Source organism: Paramormyrops kingsleyae, chromosome 6 (assembly GCF_048594095.1).
Source record: "Paramormyrops kingsleyae isolate MSU_618 chromosome 6, PKINGS_0.4, whole genome shotgun sequence".
Classification (NCBI taxonomy): domain Eukaryota; kingdom Metazoa; phylum Chordata; class Actinopteri; order Osteoglossiformes; family Mormyridae; genus Paramormyrops; species Paramormyrops kingsleyae.
In genome coordinates this window covers 23941389-23960273 of record NC_132802.1, presented here as the reverse complement: position 1 = coordinate 23960273, position 18885 = coordinate 23941389, and the positions used below count along the sequence as shown (strand labels likewise).

Genomic DNA, 18885 nt, shown 5'->3' with positions numbered 1-18885 from the left:
TTGTAATGAAAACTAAAACGCCGTTGTTTGTAATTGTTTGCTGAACAATTTGCAAGTTGTTTATCATTTAGTGACACTATAAACCTGTGTGGGTTTCATAGAAGTTTAACAGGAAAAGACGGTTTAATTGTTACAGTCAGACAGGCGGAGGAGGTCTGTCATCCCCAGTCATTGCGATGGACAGACGAATATCTTTTTCATGCTATGATGAAAATCTGGAAGCTGATTACAAGTAAGGATAACACGATGGAATTAATTATCATTATTACACAATTTATGTCGCCCATTGGAAAATGAGACGGGTAGATTCAGATCAGTAGAATTTACAGTGTTATTTAAATGATTCTCCGGACAGAGGTAGTACAACACCACAATTTCCTATACAGCTGACTGCTGTGTACTTAGGCTAAATGAAAAGGTCAGTGTAATATCGTTAACTGAGGCCAACGAATCAAACTATGTGCTCATGGAGAGTATCGTCACCTGCTTTTACACTGTTGCCCTGATAGCCTGGAATTATTTTCAGTCCAGTGGCATCTGCAATAAGTGTAAGTGAATTTTTGAGTCTCTGGTGTGAGCAGACCAACCGCAACAACAAAAATACATTTTTATGGCTTCTGTCATTGCGCAAGTAACTTTTGTGTACATTTTCTATCAGTACCACAGTTATGCCTTGGCGTTCATGTTACACATTAAAAAAACATTGAACTATATATAAACTCCCATGTACAAAAGAAGGCCATGTATCTAACTGTGTGAAATATATTATTGCATTACACTTACTGTATTCATTTTTCTTTGTTATTTTCACTTATTTCAGTTTTTAATAAAATACTGCTGATTTTACTTGGCCATCTTTTTATTTGTTGTATAACATCCAGTTTTTGTATCATTCTCATTGACATAAAATTCAAAATATCTAGGGAGAATATATTCATAATTTGTCACAGTTTCTGAACAAGTGTACTTTTAATGTCTAATAGTTGTTCCCTATAAAATTACTGTGTCGTAAGATGCTGTGCTTACAAAATACATTAATTTCCTACATTCATAAGTGATCTGAATCCCACCTCCCCGGTGTGTGTGGAGCTTGCATGTTCTCCCCGTGTAGTGCTGGTTTCCTCCAGCTTCTCCTGTTTCCCCCCACAGTCCAAAGACATGCAGTCAAACTAATTGGTGTCTCTAATCTGCCATAAGTGCATAACTGTGTGAGAGTTTGTATGCATGTTATCTGTGAAAGAGTCTAGTCTAGTGCCTTGTGCTAGTTGTTATTGATGAATAATTGATGTATTGAGACAATGGATCTTAACTCAGACACATAAGATAAGACATGCATGAAAGGACTGAAGATTTTCTGAGTTTGAGCTGTGACATTTAAATTCAGTGGACAATCAGCAAAAAACAAATCTTGTGCATGTCACATACTACTGTGTGATGCCCTGGGAAATTGTTGAAAGGTATGAATGCAAAACGAAGTCACAATGAAATGTATCTTAATCAGCAAATGTTAGTCTACCCAAAGGAATGGCTGAGAAGAGATTACCGATTTGAAAATGTCTAGTAGAAATGTTTCAGTGGGACTAAAGTGAATGTGTTACATGTTGAACGATTGTAATAAACGATGAAATCCAAATCTCATTCTCACCACGGTAAACCCCTGCCTTATGCTCTATGTTGTTTGAGATAGGAATCCATCCCCCAGCCTCCCCGCACGCCTGACCAGGATAAATGGGTAGAAGATGGATGCTATATGGCTGGATATTAAATCAAAATGCATGTAGTGTGGAGAATCGAAAAGCACCTGCCCTGTACCAGTAAGGGGGCCCAATAAGCTGGAGTGAGGCAGCAAACTGAGCTGCATCTAGGTGACGAGCCCCACCTTTCCTGTGGAACTGCTGGTTTAGATGAGAGGAGGTTGACAAAAGTTGTCTGTGAGCACCCAGGTTCTGATATCAGAAGCGAGCAGAACTCAACACCTAACTCACGTTATGAACACCAAACAACGCAAACACACTGATTCCCCACCTGCGTAGTACCGTGGATGGGAGCTCATCTGACAGGACGAGAATATAACCTTATCTTTGAGTAGTCAGTTGGAATAAAGAAGAAAATGCTGAATGGAAGGTAAAATGTGAGACAATAGCAACTCCCTGTACATTGTATTTGTGCATGAGAGAAGATAGTGAACTGTCTTAAAAAACAATGGTTTAGCTGAATGAACTTGATTATATATAATATATGACTGAACTACGATTTCAGTGGTGATATTTGAAATAAACAGAAAACACACCTGTTTCTAATACGATATAATTTAATTAGAGTTATGACTGTTGTTTTACCAGAAAGTATAGAGCACAATTCAGATTACACTCCTAGATAAGATTCTATCCATTGGAGGACACACACATACATGCACACAATTTTATTCACAATCACTTGTCGTGCTTTTTTGAGTGAACATTAATGCATATTATATTCTTTAAAAGACAGTAGCTTGAGTGAGGGGGTGATGTGGTGGTGCAGTAGTTAGCACTCTTGCCTCACACCTCTGGGACCAGGGTGTGTGTGTGTGTGTGTGTGCGTGTGTTTGTGTGTAGTTTGCATGTTCATAGCAGTGTTGTCATTGTGGGGTTTCCTCCCACAATCCCAAATCATGCTGAGGTTAACTGGAGTTACCAAATTGCCCATAGGTGTGCATGTGTGAGTGAATCGTGTGTGAGTGTGTCCTGCGATGGGTTGGCCCCCCATCCTGGGTTGTTCTCTGCCTTGCCTCTAGGCTCCGGACCCCCCATGACTCTGAATGGGGTAAGTGGTTACAAAAAATGAATGGATAGTTTGAGTGATTAGTGATTTCTAATAAAATGAAGAATTCTGATTAAGAATGAAAAATTTCACTTCTTCGTGGGATAAAATATGTACAGTAATTATGCATGTTTGCATTTATTTATTTGTGTTTTTGTTTGGTGTTTGTTGTTGATGTGTTTGAAGGTAAACAGTTATGTGTGTATGTGTAAGACAAGGTTAGTTTGCCAGTTTACCTCTCAGTGTAGGGGGGGAAGGGCTTGGTGTTATGAGTATCTGTGAGTGAGTGCAGAGCTCAGTTAGCGTGCAAGGAAGTCAAGGAAGCGCAGCGGGGAGCTTCACTCCTGTCACAGCTGACTGCCCCATGAATAATGCAAACAAAACAGAAGCGCAACAAAACCGAGACATGCAGCTCACTGCCCCCCCCCCCCCCCCCCCACCTTGGCCTGACAAGACATCTATCACACTGCTGCCTGTCTGGCTTCTGATTCTAATGAACTCATTAAGGTGTTTTCCTTTATGTGTGTGTGTGGGGGGGTTCATTGTTCCAACGATAAGGGAAATGTGTCATTACTATTCAGAATATACAGGTGATAGGAAAACATCTTTGTTTGGTTGTGTCATATCAGTTAGCAGATTTGGAAAAGGAGTGTTATGTGTGTAACAGCAGATGATGTATGGCATGGGATCGCAATAGATGGGCCAGATCATACACGAAAGGTCATAAACTATACAAAAAAGGAAATAAATTCCACAGAGATTTAAATAAGAGATGCATCTTGAGATGCATGATTGAGATTCCTTTAGCGCACTGAACAATTCCACCAGCATCCATCATTAGAATCGGAACAAAACTAGATAATAGAGAAAAAAAATACTAGAGAAGCCCAGCTGTACGTCAGTGGGTTCATCAGCTGGTGAAGGGCTTTAGCTTGCAGACACACTGCAGGTATCGCCTGGCTGTCTGTTCGGTGTAGGGCTGGGCATGGGGTCTGTCAGTGACTGGGAACGGCAGATGGCGGCCTTAGAGAAGGGGGCTTACAGGGGTTTATGAGACTTAACTAACTCCGGGCTCCCATATTTTTGCCTGTGATTGTTTTCCATACAGATTAGTGGGACTGACACTTCAGAAAATAACCCAAACCAAAATCTCTCATTTTCTTATAAAAATTTGAGAAAGGAGAGTTTAAACTAGTCTCAGGTCATGAATTGCTCACTTTCCCTTGTAGGACTAGAGCATGTTGTACTGCTGAAGATAGGGAAAAATCCTAAAGTAAAGTCAGATTTATATATACAGTATATATATACTCAAGTCAATTTTCAAGTGAAAATTTCCAACATGTTTTAGGTACGTTTGGCTGAGTTGCTACATATCACATATATGTTCAAAGCTTTATTGTGTCTGAAAGTCGTGCTGCTCCTGCTGAATGCTCAGAAAGCCTGCTTTCACCCTTAACAGCCTTAAGAGTCTTTACCATGTATACATACTGTAGAGGCACAGTAGTACAAGCAAAGCCGTTCCATAAACAGGGTGTATTACAGTCTTCTACCCTGTGCTGGGATCAGATCCAAATCCGCCCCCCCACCCCCCACCCAACCTCTAAGATTAAAAAATTTGAAAATAGATTTTAAAAATGGTTCTCGTATCTGTATGATTAAACAAAATAGCATTTTTTTTACTTTCTTTCTCCTGTATTACATTAGCTGATTCAGAAGTAGTTATGCATAGAAGCAGTAAACACTGAATAATGCATAAATAATTTAATCTAAACGATTCAACAATTCATTTCAAAATGCCTAAATAGGTGCATATGAAGGCACCAAACTCTGCACAGCTATGAAAATATACTGATTGCCTGGTATGTATTCTCTGCTTAAGCTTTCTGTTTAAGAAGTGTATCTTCCCTTGTCTGCCAGAATCTAACACCATTGCCTCTGAATACATGCAGTAAGTGTGCCATTGTTATAACAGTTCCATTTTTTTTCCAGAATCTTCTGGCTCAGTGTGGGTTGCATGTGATTGAATGTACATGTATAAAACATGAACAGTTTTTTTGGAGTGAACGGTTTTCTTTCTAGGAGTGTAATTCTGAATACTAGTTCATTGGATGATGTGATGTAACATCTTCCACAGTCAACTGACCATACTAAAAGGTTTTAAAAAAAGAATATATGGTAGGACTTGTGTCCTTTCGAGAGAAGAAAAACACAGGTAACACTTTCTATGAATGCCATTTCTATAAGAATCTATGAACACATTCATAGCAAATTATAATGCGTTCATAAAGCATTATAAACATGGGTATAAATATCTTTTAAAAGGCATAACACATTATAGCCATGTTTATTATGCATTATGAATGCTTTATAAAACTCTCATCTATAACGCACTATAGATACCTTCATAAAGCAGTACAAAGCATCCTTAATTCTTACACCGACCATTATCATACATCATGAAGGTATCAAATATGCATTTTAGATGACAGCTTTAAGTAAAGTATTTCCAAAAAACATGTATTAATTCTTATGTAAAGCAGACAGTGTCATTGTGCTAAACATCAGGGCACCATTTTTACCTCCTCAGCCCATCTATGATTTCAGAGTCCATGCAGAATTTCAACATGCATGCTTGCGGTTCAGTCAAAGATTTAACATTTCTATCGCAGTTAACTACCATTAAATTCTAATGTTAACAAAACACCATTTAACCAAAAATGGGAAATCACAGCAAGTGTACAATCAGACACACAATTAAATACAATTACAAATTAATGGTTTGTACATGTCAGCACACCCATGCACGTTATATTCCGTTATGTAACTAGTTGATTTCATTTTAGACATAAGGAAACATGCTGAGCTAACTAAGGAGCCTCCAAATGGACAAACAGGCTGAAAAGTATAGCTGTGTTTATTTTTTCCAGTGTGTGCCAGTGAGACACATGGGTGGAAAGGGTGAGGAAACCTGTTGTGGCTCCAGAAAGGTGGTGGACAGTTGCTGGAAGCCGAATGTGATGATGTATGATGAAATAGTTTGAGCAGTAATTGCTACACAGTAACACAGAGAACGTATATCTTCTGTTGACAGACGGCGTAAATGGCCTATATACATACATAGTGTCTAATAAGACTTATAGATAAATTAATGTTATTTTTGTGTATGGGTGTCACCTTGGCTCACTTAGTTTCCGGCTTTCGCACCATCTACTAAAAGGACTCTTCTCCCCCATCCAACCCTTAGGCGTCATGCTGAGACCATCTGGTCCAAAAATGCCAGCATAAGATAATTTCATTTTTACCAACATTTAGACACCTCAGACTGCCAAGTCATGCTGCTCCTGCTGATCGCTGTTAGTTGTGCAGGAGCAAGGAAAACAGTTCGGGTCATCGTGATGTAGCAATTTTTTTTTTCTCTAGTGTTAAAATCTATGTATAGAGTGTGAAACACGTGATATTATGCTATATGATTTAAACATCCATTCTTCCATTCATCTTTAAACTGCTTGTCCTGCTCAGGGTCATGAGCATTATGTGTATTAAAAAATAGTGCAAATAACTGGGTTAGCACCCCGTCCTGGGATACTCCCTAGGCTGAACCCCCCACAATCCTGCATAGGACCATCGGGTTTGGAAGATGGATGGATGGATGGATGGATGAATTAATGAATGAATGAGTGAGTGAATGAGTGAGTGAGGGAGTGAGTGACTTAATGAATAGTGCAAATAATAAAGGTACTGTATTTTCTTATAAGAATTTTTTGAACCATGTTAATTTTGCAAAACCCTTTCACATGCACTGCAAGGTTCTGATTCTTTTTTGTCATGTTAGGTCATGACGGCCAGTCATGCGGAACATCTTCTAATAAACCAGCCAATGGACATTCTGTTGTCAAACAAGTAGATTCCTCCCACTTAATAGAATAAATTAATGCAAATAGTATATGCAATAAACTGAAATAAGTAAACATACGGATGAATTATTGTTTCAATTTCACATACATTTTTTAAAGAAGTATTTTAATTTGGCTGGCAGAGTAGCCAAAACTGGTATTTTTCTGGAAGAAATATACATGGACATCAATTTCCCGTATACTATTCCACCTACGACTGCAACTGAACCATTTTCATAGTTCCAGCAGACAGCAATCACTTCTCATACATCCTTCATTTACATCCTGTCTGTTGCAATTCATCCCTGAAAATGAAGGGAGCAAATTGACCATTGCGAACATTATTCTGTGGTGTATATAATATGTACATGTTTACAGAGAATGTATAAATTGCGTTTTATAAATCAGTATAAATTACAATGATCCTATAGCGTTGTCTTAATGGATATGATGCAAGGTTTTGATTCAAATTTTTTTTTTCTGTTTTATTCCCAGTTAAACGTGAACTGAACAATGTAATTCTGAAGAGGAATTAATGATAAAGAGGAAACTTTAGGCATTAATTGCAACTGTATACCACAAAGCATCGCGTCCAGCCCCCCTCCCCCCCATACTTAAAAGAACACTCTCAGTCCATCATGGACATCACGGCTTTGAGATATCAGTACAGAGTAGGTGTGACCCTTCTGTGGTCACTATACTTCCTGCTTACTGTGGTCATCCTAGGACCTGAAGCCCTGCCCACATCCAGCTACACCGCGGGTGCTAAGCGTGAGATCACCATTGACGGGGACCTGGTGATTGGAGGCCTCTTTCCGGTGCACGAGAAAGGTGAGGGCACAAATGACTGCGGCAAGATCAATGAGCAGCGTGGAATCCAGAGGCTGGAGGCCATGCTGCTCGCACTTGATGAGATCAACCAAGACGAGCGTCTCCTGCCTGGAATCAAGCTGGGTGCCCACATCCTGGACACCTGCTCCAAGGACACGTACGCGCTGGAGCAGTCCCTGGACTTTGTCCGTGCCTCTCTCACCAAGGTGGATGACACTGAATACATCTGTCCTGACGGATCGTATGCCATCCATGATGACTTCCCCGTGGCTATTTCCGGTGTGATCGGTGGTTCCTACAGCGATGTCTCTATCCAGGTACTGTCACGATGCATAGTATTGTGTGCACGTCGTTATTTCATCTACTTTTTTTGTGCTTCCATTTGGTTATCGTTACATAATTAATCTTGGACACATGGAAAATAGCAAGCAGAAAGTAATTACTTTTGCTTTTAAGAGTCTTGCCCAATTATAACAATTATACAGTTACCATGATAAAGTATTGTACTATAATGGTAAAAAAAAAGCTTCAGCAAAATTTGACCATATGCATTTTTGAGGGAGGCTGCCAACCCTTGACTGTAGTAAGAGAGACAAGTGGTTGCAAATATTTGCTCCAAAATACAATCAACCTAAGCTGCCATCCAAAAACACATCACTTTTCATCTTTCAGATGACTATTGTACATTCAGAGTCATCCATGCAGCAATCCGTGCTTATCCTTGATCCAGGCAAGGTATTCTGTGCACATATGAATGGTCCATATCTTACATCGAGAACCTTCATTGAGATTTCAGGAATTTCTGGCGTTACAGCTGGTTCAACTTTATTAATTTGCTATGAAGAAGGATCTGTTATCAAGAATGTCCCAAGGAATTTTTCATTGTTCAAAGACCACACCCCCTTATATGTATTATATAGTACAGTTAAATAATAATTTCTAATTATTACTTATTCACCTTATTCACATAATATGTCCTTAACAATCATTTGTACCCTCCCCATCCCCCACCCCATCCCCTTCGGTTAACTTTTATCGTGAATTGAGTCATGACTTGCAACCGTGCAATAAGGGGTCGTAAACCTAAACCAGTTGACACTGTAACAAAATGTATATACTTAATTATCAAATAAGGCAGACAAGAGTCGAGTTAAAATTCAGTGGTATATTCATCTAATTCTTAAAGCCTTGTGATAAGAAAACAAGTTTCTTTAAATGTACAGTACGTGCAGCTAAGAAAATTAAAGATGTAGTTAACCTCACAGCTACAAAAATTGCATGAATATTAAGAATGCAGATAAAGTCCCATTTCATGAAATTTCATAATTTCTTGAATTTTCTATTATTGTCTTTTCTATATACATTTTACCAGCAGAATATAATCTACAACCCACACATAATCTATATACGATGGTACTTTATCGCTAAAGATGTTGATGGGCACTCATCATTCAAAATGGGTTTTATGTTACTAGTGTTAGAAGGCTCGTGTTAGAAGGCTGTGACATTGCATAAACATTAACTGTTAAAGAAAACACATCATGTTATTTAGTTAATCTGTTCTTCATCGTGCTTACTACAGTAAATGTAGTAACTAGAAATCATTTTAAAGTGAAAAAATGTTGCCGACTTGCCAAATCCATACAAATTTTATTGTAGTGATCCCCAGCCTATCGCGGAAATTACGTTCCAGACCCATGAGCGATATGTGAAAATCCGCGATATAGAAAGACCAAATAAATAAACTTTTTTTATATATATAGTTTAAGCTTTAAAATACCCCTCCCAATCACTTTAAAAGCGATAGGTGAAAATCTGCACTATAGAAAGACCATATAAATTTTTTTTTTATATACCGGTAGTTTAAATCGTAGGGCTTAAAACAAAATGAAAAGTTCACAAAAAGTTTGCTCACAAAAATCGCACCACAAGCAATGTACTGTAGGCCTACGCGATACAGAGAGAACTGTGATGCGTCGGGGAAAAATCGGCGATATAGCGGGGGCGCGATAGCTGAACCGCTATATAGCTGGAGATCACTGTATATTGAATTATCTTTCATTTTAGGGAACAATTTAATGAATACAGAAAAACGTATGTTTCACTTTAGAAAATTTATATGTACCATTTGCTTGGGTTATGTACAAAAATATGAAAAAGAAAGTAGTTTTTATTCTGTGGTTCTAAATATCAAGATATAACTAAAATTCTTTTAGTACTAAAATTAAAAAAATCTAATGTCAGGTGTCAAAGAACACATAACACATTCCACTGTTATCATTTATTTATATATTAAAAAAAAATAACAGAAGCCATGCGTGAAATAGTAGAAGCAAGTTTAGCAGCAGTAACTTGATGTAGTAATTTTCTGTATGTCAGTATGTGACATTATTTTGAAGGACTTTAGCTCACTCTGCCTTACAACATTAATTATGTTTGAGGGCACTTGTTTATGCACAAGGTCCCTTAAGGTCTAGGGTACTGACAGAGTATCCTAACTGGGTTGAGGTATGGACTTTGACTTTGCCTTTCGAAAAACTTTTCTTTTTAAGCCATTCAGTAGCTTTTCCAGTGTGCTTGGAATAATTATCCTTTTGAATGATTCAGTTTCAATCAAGCTTTAGCTGTTGGACAGATGGCCTCCCAATTATTTCTGGAATACTTTAGTATGAAGAGGAGTTCATGGTTGACTCTATGACTGCAAGGTCCTTTGGCTACTAAACACATCAAATCATTACACCTTCTACTTCAGTGCTTGAGATTTTGAGCTACGAGGTATTTTTACTGATATGCCATATTTAGATTTCACCAAGCATAGTGTTTGTGAATTATGACAAAACACCTACACTTTTGTCTTATCTGTTCAAAGGGTATTGTTCCAGAAATCTTGTGACTTGTTCAAATTGAAGCCATGCTTCCATGTTCTTTTTGAGATAATTTGCTTGCTCCTAGTTACTATTATATGAAAGACATACTTGTTAAGTCTTTTTCAGATCACAGACTTATGAACTTTAATATTTAATATGTCAACTGAGGCCTGTTGATCCCTGTGTGTAGCTCTTGGTTCTTGCAATTTCTCTGAGCATTATATCGCCATGACCTTGAGGTGAATTTGCGTTTGTTGTTATAATTGTTTTTGTTAATTGTTATTGGAAGTGGTTGCCACATTGTCCTTTGGTGTGAATGTGTGTGTGTGAATGGTGTGTGCCATGCAATGGGTTAGTGCCCTGACCAAGGTTATTCACTGACTTGTATCCATAGCTCCTGGGATAACTCGATAAATCTGTAGTGAAACTGATATTGGTGATCACTTCTTAAAATTTTGTAGCAACCATATTATATAACGCAGGCAGTAAGACACTGGTGAAGTAGCGCTGACTTGGAACACCGTAACAAGGCTCCACTACAGAATATGAGAGATACCTGTATGTTAAGCAATACCTGTCTAATTATTGGTACTTGCATTAACAGCAGCATGACGGGTGGCACTGACACCTCGCACCAGCAAGACTGGGGGTTCAAGCGCTGCCTTTGCTGTGCTTGTGTGGGTCTGATCAGGTGGCTTTCCTCCAGATACTCTGGTTTCCTCCTGATGTTAGGAATTGTTGTGTCTTAATTGCCCGTAGTGTGTGAATGCATACGCTGTCGTCCCTTCTGGGGTGTGTATGCCTGGGATAGGCTGTCGTGGATAAAGGGTTGAAAAATGAATGGATCTACAGTAACATAATTGTGCTGTCTTCCCAGTGATCCATCTTCAAACTACCTAAATTAAGTGAGGACTACTATATAAGTAGAGGAATATCGTAACAGGGTGTGCAATTTCATGCATTGGGTCATAGTGGCACATGGTAACACTCGCTCCTCTGGGGTTGGACTTTTTTCCTGGGTTTTTGGCAACTTTAGCCTTATTGTATGGGTGTTCCACAGGGTATCCAGGTTTTCTCCCATTTTTCACAGACATGCCATTAGGTGAACTGGCATCACTAAATTGTGCATCATTTGTGAACGTGTGTCCTGCAATGCACTGTCCAGAGTGCACTGCTGCCTTGGACCTCTGCTGCCTGGGATGGGCTCCAGGCCCCGTGACCCTATACTGGATAAGCGGCTGGAAGATGGATGGATGTGAGTATGAGGGTGACCGTGCTTTTACATTTTGTTCCCTCCAGATTCAGGGAATGTTAAAGTCTGAGAACAAAAGAAGCTGACAGGCTGAAATGGGCTGCTGCTGTTCTGTTTGAAACCAGACAAGTGTTTCAGAACAATCTGATGGAAATAGACCCTAGCAATTATTCTTCCTTTTTAAATACTTAGTTGTTCTTTTCTCACCAAGCTATCTTGTATTTTTGTTGGCAGCATTTATTAAGTGCAGCCTCTCCAGGTGTGTCTGCTCTAGTCGTGTGAAAACAGTGAGATATAAACATGGGCGTAATTTCCAGGGGGGTTAGGGGGGTCATGACCCCCCCCCCCCCCAATAATCAGATCCAGCCAATATAACCCCTCCAATAATCATGTTTCCCCTGTAATGGGTGGAGACCTCGACCCCCCCAATGTTCCAGCCAAAGTTATGCCCTTGGATATAAACTCAGTTCCTAAAAGTAACTGTTTCTTTATATTGTCCCTGCTGTATCATCAGGGGAAATAACATTAAAAATCAGCTTTGCAAAGCTGAAGAATATACAGCTCTAGGAAAAATTAAGGGACTGCAACAAAATTGTAAGCTTAACTGGGTGTGAAATGTAAAATACACATTCTGATTTTCTTTTTCAAACTATTTACCACATTTGATTCCAAATCTCTACCAGAATGATGTCATTCAGAACATATATTTGCTGAAAATGAAAACTGGTTAAAAAAAATATATAAAATTTATATATAGATAATCAGGTTTATCCATTATTATATAGTACAATAATAATGTATCATCAATCAGTATTTGGTGGAATAACCCTGATTCTTTATCACCATTTTGATGCATCTTGACATACTTTCAGTGTCTCCTGCTGTTCTTATGTATAGCCATGTGGAACATCTTAAGCCAGGAAATACCCAGCTGCTCACCATAGCTGCCTGTCAGTGGGACCAGCATAGCAGCCTTCATCTCATCCCTCAGAACATCAGACTTTAACAACAAAATGGTCTCCTGCATACATAGTTAATGAGAATCTATCCCAGATGACCTCAAAAATCTATTTCAGATGACCTCAAAGTGTCACTGGCCCCTCTTGCCCTTTCTCCATCTCCTTCTTTTCTTTAAGATTTTTGACAGATTGTGTATTTGTGTATTTTTTGCTCCCGGCTTCCTCAATTAATGATGTGCATCTACAGTCTTTACTTTTAACTAAATACAGGGTGCAGTTTGTGCTCTGTACAAACACCAAAATGTAATCAACAAATGGCAACACTGGCAATTTTTATTTTTCATGTCAAATGTTCGAGGTAATTATATGAGGAGGATGGATTAGAATCTGGATACGCAACCTGCTAGGATTTGAGTTGGACATGAAAATTTATGCTTGGCAGAAGACCATCACCAATAATAAATATTATTCCTTCCAATCTTGCTTTGAAAAGACTGTAGACATTTATTTAACAGAATAAATCTTTGCTGAAAATTCCATTGCTTCCGTAATGCAGAAGTACATCTGTAGAAACTGAACACTAGCTCTGAAATCTGCGGGGCACATTCTCAAGCATGCAAACATATCAAGATGATCAGTGCTTATTCTTCTCCAGTTGATTGCGGTTGAGACAAGACCTATGTCTGAGCGAAAATGTTATTTGAAGATGAATATTTAGCTGGGCACATTCTTTGAGAATGGAGAAGCTGTGCCCAACAGGGTGAATAATCAGACCAACAATTCTTGTCAGAGCAACAGAGGAACTTTAGTTGAAGATGCCGAACATTACTGTGCCACTTATTGTTTAGCGCTGATTGTAATGGGACTGAGAGCTCAGCAGATGTGTCTGCATCAACTGTTCCCAGGATTCATCTCAATGATTGTCTCCTTAGTGAAGGAACCACAGGTCATGTTGCAAGAGAGCCACTGTTGATCTATGTTTGGAGCATGATGCGTCAGAGGACTGGCCCAGCACCGGTGACGCAACCAATACCTCGAGAGTGCCAGCTTTCCCATCTGTGGGGTGCGACCGGGTGTCAAGAAGCTTGCCAGGGGCAGGGGGCTCCTCATTGAAATCCCCCTTGCACTGTGAAGGAATGACAGCAGCGCTCTGGCGTCTTCGCAGTTGAGAGAGCTGTTCATAAGAGACAGTTGGCTGAAATTATTCATTCACATCCCATGAATATGAAAGCGAGAAACACATGGTGTTCTTCCCATTTAAGAAATATCTTTTCATACTGACACTTGAGGGGCATAAAGCCATCTGGGGTTGAATTAGGGGTGGGGGTCATGATATGTATTTGTAGTAATGATGGATGGGGCCTCACTGGCAAATCAGACCCACTCGTTTTATGTTCTTTTCTGGATAATAATATTCTATTAGGAGGATATTAGGAAATTGCATTGACAGTACTCTGCCTCAAGAAACTTCTAAGACAGAATTTCTTTGAGTAGCTCAATAACCTGTTCTGGCATTTCACTCTATAATTTCAATATAACACAATCTTCATGGCCTGCTTCCTTTGCCCAATCGGAATCTGTATCAGTTTCTTTTGATTCTTGTGTTCATTTGCATTTTTACTGCATGCTCAAAGGCTTTTGTTACCTTCTGCGTTTTGATGAATTGAGTCAGACTAGGCTTCTCGTCTTCCCGCAAACGGTAGCACCTACAAAGCCTCTGGTGTTTTTCTAACAGATGGTGAAAGTAGGTGGTGATAAGAGTTCTGGTAGGCTTGTAAATTGTGTTTAAAAAAATCCCCCCTCGCTATCTGCTTTGCAAAAAGTCATACTTACCTTTCAGTTTTTCCAGAGGCTCTGTTATTCCAGTTTCTACATTTAGATATGGATTACTTTTTTATAGTGGACCTCAGAAAAATGCATTATACAGGCATGATCAGTCAATATAGAAATAATTCAATATAATGGTAGTGTTTACAAAATGTCCTCTTCAAAGATGAATATATTCTCATCTCACAATTTATTTTTGACTAATTTTGTCTTTTGCCTTTAAGCATATGCTTTCACGCTTACTATAAAAATGTTTTTCTTGTTTAAAGTACATATTCTCTGGTGTTTAATTTCCTCTATTTCAACTGATATTCATTCTCACTAATTTATTAACATGTCAATAACAGTTACATGTGCTGGCATACAAACAGTGACATACGCTGTAGTTAGTGCATTGCCCCCGTCATTCATCCACTCATCTTCCAGGAGCCCATTACAGGCAGCAAAGGGCACAAAGCAGGAGTAAACCTGATGTCAGTCCATCGCAGAGCACATCTATCTATTTATTGTTCACTTGTTTATTTGTTTGTTTGGATTTAGTTATTCTGCATTTTAATCATATGTTTTTTTTTTTGTTCATTTATACAGTTTTCTATTTTAACGGAACACTGTAGATAAAAAAGTATTACTTTGTACCTTTGAGGACACTACTTGTCACTGGAGCTGTACCCTCAAGGATCTGCCAGTTGTACCCTAGCTCTAGGTAAATGTACCATTTGGTCTAATTTGAAGTACAGAAATGGACTCTGCGGAACATTTATGTGCCATTGGGGGTACCTTAGTCTGTACCTGGGCTGTACTGCTTTTTCAGAAAGTGAAGATTCCAAGTTAAATGCCTTTTCTCTGGGATAAAACAGCAATTCCGGAATCTTTAAACATCGTGCAATTGCTTGTGAAAACAATACCACCATGTGTTTCTCGCTTTCATATTCATGGGATGTGTCATCCATAACGTGTATGCTTTGTGCAGATGTGTGCAGGTGTTGGATGTGTGTAGAATGAAGGTATATGGTGTGATTTGCCCGTGTGTCAGCAATAACGGCCCCCCACTGGCCTGTTATCCACTCTGAAAGTGGCAGTGATACTGCAGCACTAACCCACTGGGATAAATAGATGGACTTTTCATGTCAGAGAAATCATGCAAAGCTTAGTACCAGCCACTCTGTGGGCACGTCTGACTTAGTCTGTCTTATTTCTGTTAGGATCCATATTGTGCAGGGAGCTTCAACAGCAGAGACAGATATTTTCAGACAAACGATCAATGTCCATTAAGTCTCTAAGTCCCTGTACCAAGCAGACTCTCTGACACTCCACCTGGCCAAATGTCTGAGTCAGTTACATTGTCCCTCTCAATAAGATGGGCTGTTGATGGCCCCTATTGCATCATGGCCACATGTAATATGTTTCTAAAATTATTAGGCTTTGAGGAAAATAAAATATGAATTTTGCTCTGAATACAAAGCACACACTGCCTGCACACAGATATACCTCTGAAATACATCAGATATCCCAGTGTCCTTGTTTTGGCTTGTTGCGTGACTTGAGCACGCAGAACATAACTGCTGACATTGCTTCTCCCAAGAGCTACAGCCAAATTCTAAATTCAAGGTATGTGTGGTATTGTAGATTACAATAATTGTCATTACATAGGAGCACACAGTCTTATTCAATAGTAGCCTATATAATAAAATAACTGAATAAATTGTATGTCTGTTCCAAGAGTATTAATGTGTTAACTCTATGGAGGGCACCAGGGGCCCCTTGCATGGGGGGGCATTTCTTCCCTCTTTGGAATAATTACCTTATAACTTCAGATATAAAAGTCACAGACACAGTCATTTTATTTTTACTTGTTACAAAAAAACCATGGCACAAAAATTGCGCAACTTTCTACAGATATTATCTGAAAGGTTTTTTGTAGTGTAACAAGCCGTTTTTGGTTGATTTGATACATTTGTTTCTTTTATTGAACGTCATTTTTTTTTGTTATTGAAAATTTGGACGTATGCGTCCGAACCACTAGGCGGCGACAATGAAAGAGTTAAAGAGAGTGAGAGCAATTCTATGTACCGAGCTTGCCAAACCCAGGAATGGGCATCCTTGCAGTGTGATATGCCTCACAGATGTCCAGACATCAACACATAAGAAATAAACACCCTTTTATCTGCAAGACCAATTTCCTGGAATATGCCAGTCTGTCTGATGATTTAGAAAATCATTTGTACCTGATTTATTAAATGCCAATGCGAACCACAATAATAAGCAAAACCAGATTCAAAGATGGTTATAAATGTTATCATATTTTTGTGCCAGGAAGACCTGGCTTTTAAAACCAATGGCTAGAAAAAGTTAGAAAATACGAATGTTTGTCACAAAAGTTAACAATCAACAGTGTTGACAATGAGTATACAGTACAATATATGTGATTATAATTAAAGACAGAATTATGTGACTATAAGAATCACACAAACCTGCCAGTGACATCTGTGAGAAATGACAGTGAAGAGAGAGTATAGTAATGAATGATTATGACAATCACCAGCGACTAAACTTAATATTGACTAAACTTGATATTGTAACTCTGTCGATAGCACCGTGGCCTCAGACCTCCACAGATGGAGATGGATAAGCAGTGGGGAGGTAGATGGATGGATGGATGGATGGATGGATTTCTTTTACTTTGATTGCAGAGGAATTATTATTATGATAAATTTTATCTTTCTTTCCTTTCATGTGCTATTACATAGTGTTACATAGCTATAAGTAAGGCCTATCTTAAGTATACTTTTAACCTTAACTATTACAAGCAAAACCAATGAATGATTAATGAATGGTTAATGAATGATTAATGAATGAGGGACTCATACTAACACTTCATAAGAATGACAGTAATGTCTATCAATTAATATTTCATAGCAATTTTGCAGGTTTGCGGTAATGTACAGATATGACTAATTACGACTGTTTAAGAGACTATTTACAGTTATTTATGATTATTGTTTTATGTGATGTGTCTTCATATATTTGTTTACTTTTACCGCAGTCTTGGAGTCAGGCAGCTAAGCATTTCACTATACATCATGCTGAGTAAAATTGTTTGTGTAACATATACAACTTTGATTTGATTTTTCTCAGAACTCAATGCATGTTTACTTCACAGTGTAGTTGATTATTCAGTTTAAGATCAATTCTCAACTGGTCAGAACAGCTGATTTTGAAGTGGGTGCTAACAAGAACAAAAAGTCCTTTAGTCTTTTTACTTCTGAGACTTTTTTATGGCCCCCCCACTGCTATGTTTCACCAGTTTCCATGGTGATGTGCTGTGGCAGCAATGTTTTTCACTGTAGAGGTGACAGGAGTGCTTAGGAAACCTTGCTTTCCCATTCCCAGCTATTCTTCACTAATTTGAACGGTAAGGAAGGAAGTAAGTTAATTGGGTAAGTGGAAGATGTGGGTGCAAAACAACAGATGTAATTAACCGTATTCTTACATCCTATTCTTACAGAAACTCTTATTTCCATTTCAAAATCTTGATTTTCAGTGCGGTTTCCTTTCGTAGTGTTTAGGCAGGATTCTCAGTGTAGACCCTTGTAGCATCACAATTTCAGCATCACCCCATTTTAATGATAAAACCACTTAAAAACAATGTAGCACAGTGTGACATGAAGCCTAAAAACACTGGATATATGTTTAAAATGTAACTGAGTGGCCAAGTTAAAGACCAAGAAATAAATTGCGTCCAAGGGAATAATGGGGCCGTACAGTAGCTACCTTCAGGGCACGTAAAGCCCCTTAAGCGAGAAACTCTCCAGACAGTGTAAATGCCCTTATTGCCAAGACTGTCTGTCATATTGATTTTATCCACAACCTCCTGCTGTCCCTGTATTCAGTTAAAGAGGAAATGCTCTGTACATACATTATATGTCTTGTTTTTGTTTTTATTTTCCCCAAAGAGATAAATGAATTAGCAATGAGTGCATTTTGTGGCATATATTAAGAAATGTTAAAAATGAATAATTTATATTGTTTCACAATGACTGTTCTGGGCTTTGGTCACGTGTCACTTAAGGTGAACCTGAATGTTTAGATGACGCTTCTTTTTAAGACCTTGGAGCACAAGCTAAAGAATTTCGGCTTAACTGTGTGAGAACGGTTGCGGGTGCACTCAGCTAAGTAAGGGTTTACACATGAGGATGTGAAGAACCACCCAACGTACATGGCTTGGAGTGCCACAGCTTGTACACATTCAGCTTACACATTTGGACCTAAAGATATTATTTTCACGTTTACGAACTTCTTGCCCAACGAATAAACATTTTGGTTAGATACGACCCAAGCCACTGTCGTGAATTTATTGCTAAGTCACAGTAGTAAATCTTAGGCATAAATGTGTTAGCCAAATGTGAGTTAATGCACTCAAAACCATGAATTATATGTTTCTTAATGCACAACTG

The 18885-nt window shown here is 38.6% G+C and overlaps 1 protein-coding gene across 2 annotated transcripts in view; it reads left to right on the top strand.

Annotated features, from left to right (window-relative positions):
• LOC111840558 (metabotropic glutamate receptor 2-like) overlaps positions 1 to 18885 on the top strand; it is a 33838-nt gene that overhangs the window by 1517 nt on the left and 13436 nt on the right. For both annotated transcript variants that reach the window (XM_023805517.2, XM_023805519.2), the window contains exon 2: positions 7191 to 7843. In XM_023805517.2, the coding sequence (XP_023661285.2) occupies positions 7334 to 7843 (510 nt within the window). In that variant the 5' untranslated portion in view covers positions 7191 to 7333. The remainder of the gene's footprint in view (positions 1 to 7190; positions 7844 to 18885) is intronic.